General features: G+C 39.5%; 1 protein-coding gene across 2 annotated transcripts in view; it reads left to right on the forward strand.

The window, feature by feature from the left end:
* Positions 1-7,448, forward strand: part of ARL15 (ADP ribosylation factor like GTPase 15) — a 396,290-nt gene extending 388,842 nt beyond the window's left edge. For both annotated transcript variants that reach the window (XM_038535113.1, XM_038535112.1), the window contains one exon: positions 4,668-7,448. In XM_038535113.1, coding sequence (XP_038391041.1) covers positions 4,668-4,820 — 153 coding nt within the window. In that variant the 3' untranslated portion in view covers positions 4,821-7,448. The remainder of the gene's footprint in view (positions 1-4,667) is intronic.
* The last annotated feature ends 1,051 nt before the right edge of the window (positions 7,449-8,499 follow it).

The raw sequence follows: 8,499 nt of genomic DNA on the forward strand, positions 1-8,499 counted from the left end.
AAATGAGGTTTGGGGAAGCCAACTTTTAGGACCCACATTTTCAAAGCTCCTTATACTTAACTTCATCCTACCGCAGTGCACCACAGCCACCCCCAAGTTAGGAAGGGTCTGTTATAACCTGCTAGTTTTTTCCCAGAGGGAATATATGTGTCCAGTGTAGGTTGGGATCTAGAGAAGTGCGGGCAGAAAAGATATCCAGCTTCTATCTCTGGTGGTGAATGTGTGGGAAAAGAAACTAAATCTCCCCAGACAGGGCCAGAGATACCTGCATCGGTATCACCCCAGGTGGCATTCTGGACATGGGAGGGGGTGAGGCATTTTTGGTTACAGCAATGACTGGTTGGGGCTAATGGCATTGAGTTCCCTAGAACTAGAGGTGACATATTCTAGGGTTCTCAGCACAGTCCCATGCAGTAAAGAATTGTCACACACCCTAAACCTCTTTTTAATGTCTTACAACACATTCATGTGGGTCAAAGCACTGTTTATAAGTATCTGAGCTTAGAACGTAGCTCTATGTCACATAAAAACACTAAGTCATCCCTTCTGGACTGTTCTTTCCCCCGCTCCCCAGAGTGTTTAAAGGAGAATGAGGCCAACTCTGGGCACACACTACTTACATGCTTTAATAACAAAAATAAGAAAAACAAGCAGTTTATTTTTATAAATAAAATGAGATTTGCAGGCTTTTAAAAGGGAAGACCTATTATTGCAGTTCAAAAGCTATTTACATGACTTCCAGAAATTTAGTCACAACAGGTTTGCAAGAATTAAAATAAAATTTTTGCTTGTGAAGTGAGGGCGAGATAGGGAAATCACTGTCATTACATAACCCTGTTAGAGGTCCTAAGTAGGAAAGGATTATTCTTTCTACTCAAAGAAACATAAAGGACATCTACTACCCAATGAGGGGGTCTCCTGTGCCATGAAAAATCTCACAGGTTTCACACCTGCTACAAACATGAGCAGCAAAGCGATGGTGCCAAGATGTCTCTGTGCTATTAGGACTTTACAGTAAATGTGGTGTGGGAATCACGGGATGCAGTAATGCACGTCACCCCACAGTGGCATGAGTGAAGGAGGGCTCTGGTGACATATCTAAAATAGGTTGGCTACTTATGGTGGCTTTGTTTTCCTATCTCTAGGGTGGACACATGGCCACTAACAAATGCCCACTCTCTGTGGCTAACCGAAAATAGCCAACTGACTACAGGTTGCCAAGCAGCTGTATTCTGATGTCATTGCCCCAAGTGCTATCTCCAGGAGCCAATGTGAAGCAGTCACCTCCTCCTCATCCCTGCCATTTCCAGTGAAGCATAATATTTAAGCCTCTGATTAAGTATTTGAAACATATGATTTATGTTGGTCAAACTTAAACACCTTATTCTTTAAAATTATACATCAGCATCATGGAAGGACAGGAAAAGCCACGGTGGACAAGTCAAATGTGACTGTAATTTATATCTTCATAATACAGAGGAGGTGAAATTTGAAGTTCAAGTTAATATAACAAAACTAAATGAAGGTGCACACCTGGGTGGCACAGCCGGTTAGGCATCTGATTCTTGGTTTTGGCTCAAGTCTTGTCTTGGGATCGTGGGATCAAGCCCCGAGTGGGGCTCCGCAGTGGTCACAGAGTCTGCTTGAGAGTCTCTCTCGCCCCCCCTCCCCCCACACTTTTGTGTGCTTGCATGCACGTGCCCATTCTGTCTCTCTCAAATATATGCTAAATGAAAATCCTAACCTAACTGGAAAAGTTCAAGTCAGAGCATGAGGTCTCCATCTTCTCCTCTCTTGTATTATCTGCTTTGTTTTTAGAAACACGAAACTCTGGGTAATGAGAAGCTATGTTCTGGCAGCAAACGGCAGACCACAGCAACTGTGGTTGAAACACACTGAAATGCCAGACTAGTTTTACAATTGATATTATAAATGTAGGGTGGTGTGGAATCATTTGGATACCAGTCGGGGGGAGTATGGAAGGGTGAGTGAGATACCCCACTTAGGTTACAGATCCAAAAATCTCAGGTTACGCAGCCATATTTGTCAGCTTAACACCATTAGGCTCCTTTATCTGGTGACCACCCTGTAATGGAACCTTCCATTTCCTCCTCATGTTTCATATTCAGCAGGAACAACTTCTGAAACTACCTTCAGACATCTTTATTATCTTCCAAGTGTGCCTACGCGATAGTCTATATTTTCAGTTGCCTAGAAACCAATCAAATGGGTACCTAAAACCTTACTGGGTTTTTTTGTCTGGTCCGTATTACAAAATACCACAAATTCTATTCTGTGATTATTTCAGTCTAACATTCTTTTCAAATTTGACGTTAATATGCCACCAGGATCAATTCTGTGAATTTTTAAGTGAACCGTTTAAAGGAAGTATTGTTAGTAACATGCCCTTACTGTGTTAGTCCTTTTTTTTATTTTAATATTATTCAATTTCTTGCCACCAGCCCTCTTCTCAGTTACTGGCAATACTTAAAATGATTTGGGGACACCTGGGTGCTCAGTCGAATGTCTGCCTCTGGCTCAGGTCATGATCTGGGGGTCCTGGGATCCAGCCCCATGTTGGGCTCCCTGCTCATTGGGGAGTCTGCTTCTCCCTCTCCCTCTTCTGCTCTCCCTGCTTGTGTTCTGTGTGTGTGTCAAATAAATGGATAAAATCTTTAAAAAAATAAAAAATTAAATGATTTGAAGTTATGAAATGTGGCAAGGGTACAACTTTCCTCATGGAGCAGATTTTTGATGTTACGGACCCTCCCCTCTTGGTGGGAGGCATTATTGATTTGACCAGATTCCCCCTTGCATTGTAAGCACTCAGTAGTGCAGTCTGAAGCTCCACTTTGTGGGAGAAGCAAAGAGCCTAACATCTCTGATTTTAAACTCTTCAGAGATAGCCAGCTCCTCCATCAAGCTGTAGACTCAGACACATTCCCCAACTGTCCTCCCCACCCCCCACCCCCCACCAACTCTTCTCTCCCCCTGCTGGCTGATGGCCTCCCTTGGTCTGCTGACTAGCAAGCCCTCCGTTGGTGGGGCAGGGCCAGTATGGTACTAGTTACTGCACAAGCAATTACCGCTTCTCTTGGAATTGTTTTCGGTGCTCTAGAGAGAAGAAACTAAAAGAATGGAATTTACATTTTCCATAAGGGAGAATCCTCTTAATAACATGATTTGTAAAATACCTCGGGTGAACACTGTTCTGAAGTTGTATACCCATTTTCTGATCTGAAATGAGGTTTTCGTTACTTCTCAGAATCAAAATTAATAAGAGTTCTTCCATTTTCACAGGCTTTTTAAAGTAATAGTATTTATTACTACTTTGCAGACATTTACAGAAGGACTTCGGAGACACATTTGAATTATAAAATGTTAGCATAATTGTGGTTCCTAAATTAGCATAAAACCTTAGTATTTCTTACATATATCTTGCTCTCATGAAAAAAATGTACACATATTTTAATGCCACTTTTGGATGATGTACCTCTGCCATAGTCTGGTACTTGCAGTGATAGAGGCAAAATAAAACCCGATCTGAGAATGGCATATGGTTGAGGCACTTTTTTTTTTAGGTCAGGTGTTGACTAAGGTAAGACCTTGGAATTTGCTATGGCACATGGGATTTACTGAAATTCATTGACCAAGAATGCCTTCCAACAACGGCTCTTCTGATGTTGCTATTCACTATATTTTATGTTATGTAAACCTCACTAGACTATCAGTACAGTGTTCTGTTCTTGTGGGATATAGTGTGGGCAGGAGGATAGCTTTATGAACTTTGTGTTTTATCATACCCTTTGAGATTCCTCACTTCTGGGGAAGACATAACAATTTGATATTTCTTCACAATCACAAGCTGGTAATCCTGGATGCTATTAGTATCCAAGGCACTATACTAAGAATGACTTGTGACTGGATATTAATCAAACAGGTTTTTAGGATACTAAATTCTCTACTCACATGCTAGTTATAAGGTGGTGATTTTTACCTCCCTGAAAATTCAGGACTAGGAGAAAAATAAAAAGCGGGAGACTTTATGTATGTATGTATGTATGTGCATACAAGTTTAAATATGCATACACACACACATACTCAGTTTCTATCCTCTTTCATAAAAAATGCTTTCTCAAATCTCAAAATTAGATGCTAGAAATTTAAGGGAGAGAGAGAGAGAAAAGACTATTTAAATGATAAGTTTTTGTGGTGTATATGTTTGGTAGTCAAAGCAGTTTTGAGTAATTGATATAGTACATACTCTAGGATGTCACCAATTTAAGAAATTAGCAAGGAGATGTAGCAAAAGCTGCTCTGCTAGTTGTTTTGATGGAATTGAATCTTTTTGGTGTCTGCAGTGTACTTTGCCCTGTGTGGTGGTTGTACATGTAGTTCTTTCTTAGACTTCATCAGACCTCCCATGCTGATAAGTGTGTGGGTGAAATGGCTTGCAAGCAGGTCAGTCACCCCTAAAGAAAACAGTCCTGGGTCACAACATATAACCCACATTATAACAACAGCTGTGGACGGAGTTCTAGAAAGTCCTAGGCATCGCAGTTCACAAAAGTTCTCCTTGAAATTCCCCTTCTTCGTCACACTCAAAATTTTGGAATTAGGAAGATTCTGATATAACTAATAGCATATTTATCTTATCCCCCCTTAAGGTCAAAAAATATTTTGAACTTGAACCACTTGCACGTGGAAAACGCTGGATTCTGCAGCCCTGCTCGCTGGATGACATGGATGCACTGAAGGAGAGCTTCTCTCAGCTGATAAATTTGTTAGAAGAAAAAGACCATGAAGCTGTAAGAATGTGAAATCTGGCAAAAACACGGGTTCCCAAAGGCCTTGAACCTATCATGTTAGTTTCTCATTTTAATTTTATTTTGGTATCAAGACTTTAATGGCTTTAGTGTCTCTTTTCTCCTAGTTATCTCAGACTCTCATCTCTCTATTAAAGTGAATATTCTGTAAATCAGGTGAATTATCATCGGCATTAACGTCAAGTACACACTACTGAGAGAGAATTTATTCTCTGTTTACCACTAATTATCTTCACCGCATGTCTCTTCCTTCTGTTGTTCTAAGCAGCTCTTCTATACTCTGTGCTAAAATGGATGGAATTCATGGCTCACAGAAATCAAATCCCTTGTGAAGGACTCAGGGAGACTCAGAACCTTGACTCATTTTCCCTGGGTTTGTGGAGGTGGGGGAGCACTATGTGACTGGAGCTCCTCATTTTATGTCTATTGTTTCCAAGATCTCTTGGGATTTTTATTATTTTTATCATATTTTATTTTTGAGGGGTTTTTTTGTTTGTTTTTTTGCTTTTGTTTTTGTTTTATATATACGGGCCTTATAGATTATAAGAGAAAAATGAGCACCAAAAATTTCAATGAATCACCTTATCAGAGAGGACTATCCTGCCAGGATAAAATTAATGTGGAAGGACTTAAAGACAAGATGTGTAATTTCCTTGATTACATCCGAAGTCTCACTCCCCTCTCTTAAGGGCAAAAACTTCAGTTTTTGAAAAGAGGGAATGTAGGCACAATGCATGCATCACTGATGACTATTTCATCAAGTCCTCAAGTATTTTTTTCTTGGAAAGATTTCCCTGCATAAAGTCAAGCTGCGACATATCTTTTTCTAAAAATCGTAAAGTGATTGAAAGAAAGAAAATAATTTTTAAAATAATAGATTAAAATTTTAAAAACAGCCAAATGAAGTATATAGTTTATACTGGCTAGGGTTTAAGCTGGCATGGATTTGACAAAGAAAACAAAGACAGAATCATCTGTATATTCATTCATTAAGTGCTAATGGAGTTTAACGGAGTCGCTGATTGTCTCCAACGAGTAATTAAAGGTCTATCAGTATTCCTATTATAAACCTCTATTTTCAGGGGTTTCAGTGTGCCCTTAAAAAATGTGCTGGGGCTGCAGCAAATCATTTTAGGGCTTAGATTCAGTCTTTGGAACTCTTTTTTTGTTTTTGTTTGTTTCCATTTAATTTAAATGATAAAATTATGTAGAGATAAATATGCAGTTTTACCAAGGTTTGGCACCTTTGACCTTTTCTAAAACAAGAATAACCTACAAATATTGAAGTTTATGGATGTAATACTCTTTGGCACATTTTGTAGACTTCTGGCCACTTCAAACACAAAATGGCCAAATGATAGAAAACTGCTCCTTTCACCTGAGCAATAAAAACATGTTTGTAATTTTTAGGTAGCATAGACTGGTTCTCAAATACCACAGACTCACGCTGTATTACATGGTGATGTAATACCTTGTAATTCTTCACATCACTCAAATACAGCTTTTGTGGTTTAATCTTGTAGGTGGATTTTAACGAAATCATTACCTTTAAACATCGACCACTTCTTTAAGCTTTTTTTTTTTTTTTTCCCATGGAATGGATCCAAGAGGATTCATATTCAATCTTGTCTCCAGCATCCCTGAATATTTTTACACTGTGTAATCCGTGAGCAGCACAAAACTTTCATTCCGATGACCAGTGACACAATTCGCGCTTTCATTTTTGTTCTGTTGTGCTCATCTTCTGTGAAAAATAAATGATTATTAGGCATTGCTCTCTCTGCAAGTTCATTAAATGTAGACTGTTGTCTTTTTAAGATACTGTGGCTGAGTGCTCCTAAGCCATCTGTTAAATGACTTCCCGTTGTCTGTATGTGTGTTCATGTGTGCGCCAGTGATGGGCTTCTCCTCAGACCCACGACTGTCTGCAGTGTCTCAGCCGTCAGAATGAAAACATTATCAATCAGTACCCAACAACAGCTGTTTTTGACAAGTTTCTGTCTGACGCCTAATGCTTTACAACTGTCAATAAGGCTCCTTCTTTGTCTGGCAGTTCGGAGCTCGCCGTCTTGCTGCTTCCTCCGCGGCATCCTGTCCTTGTAACCCTAGAATTGGCCTGTTTGGGAAATCCACTTGGGGGGCGGGGAGGGGGCTCGGCCTGGCGAGTGTGGGTGGGTGGCGGGTGGGTGGTGTGTGTGTGTGTGTGTGTGTGTCTATTCCTACCTTCATGTAAAGTGCCACAGGTGTCTTAGTTTGCATATTCAAATATTATATAGGAAAAACAGTCTGTTATGTATTTCTTCACTTAGCTTCTTGTTATATTTATGGAAGTTACCCGTTTTTGTACCTTCTTAGCTAAAGCAGTTGCCTTTTTGTAATGGCAATTAATTTATATGACAAAACTTTGTATCTACTGTAGTTTATAGTATCAGTTGCTAATTAACTGCCATATTGCCCTGTCTTTCTATTAAAAAAGAAAAAAAAAATCTGTATCTATACTTAGAGGGTAACGGATTCATGTGGACAATTGCCAGACGAGAAGAACTTGTATTGTCCGTGATTTATATATGATTTCCACTATCTTCAAATGAAAATAAACGCTGAGTAGAATTGATGTTTTCAGACTGACTCCTTTCAAGCTTTAGCATTTGGGAGTCCCAGATTCCTGTTTACATTTGTGTTGCCTGTTTAAGTCTTCAAAATAAGTTCTGCTGCTCTTGGGTCAAAACAAATGATTAATTCACATTTCCTTTGAAGCTATTGTGAAAACCTTAAAAGACAAAAAAAAAAAAAAAAGGCAAAAGCAAGTGTCTTTTCCAGTTGGTTTGTCTTCAGCAGCGATTTGCTTTCATTGGAGCCGTTCCTCAGAATGAGTGAGCAGAGTCAAGATGTTAATATAAAGTGTCACCTTTCAGTCAAAACCTCATCTTATAATATTTGCTACAAAAGCAATGTTCTAGGAGTGACCGGAGCAATGCACTATTTCCTTCAGTGGCCATCAAAGCCCTAAGGAAATAGATATTTTTAAGTAACGTGAGGAAATGCTGTGTATCTACAGGTCCATCCTTAAGAACCAGAGTAATGTGTAAAAGAGAAAAAGAGTGAAAAAGAACACTAAAAAGATAGCATGATGGAAGAAGAGAGAGAAAGAAAAAGAAAAAAAGTTCATGGTAGAAGATGAAAAATTTAAATCCCAGCTCTTTATCTGGTCCCAAACGCAACATTATCCTGACACATCATTTGACTACACAGAGAGCTCACAACACCACTTCTAAGCTGGGATCCAACCTGCATTCCTAGCTTTGTTTCCCAGGTTGGCAATTAGTAGTTATTAAGTTCCTCAGCATCTCAGGCCTATCCAGGCAAATGTGGTAAGAACTGTATGATTTTGAAGCAAATGGGTTTTCTTAACTTCCAGATGGAATATTCAGACTCGAGTGGAAATCTCCTATTCATGCCTGGCTTCATCTTCTTTATAATTTTAGAATGCGTTTTCATTAACCTTATGACCTAATGGTGAAAACAGAAAGGCAAAAGTATGTAGAGGGGGACTGGGAAGTGGGAGTTGCCCTTTGGGAACCCCCATTTTCATGGAGTTTGGGAGGGAGGATCTGTCTTTGTTATGCAGAAACTTTAGGAGAATATAGATTCCCTGCCTTGCTTTTCCCCTAGT

This window comes from Canis lupus, chromosome 4, assembly GCF_011100685.1.
Source record: "Canis lupus familiaris isolate Mischka breed German Shepherd chromosome 4, alternate assembly UU_Cfam_GSD_1.0, whole genome shotgun sequence".
NCBI lineage: Eukaryota > Metazoa > Chordata > Mammalia > Carnivora > Canidae > Canis > Canis lupus.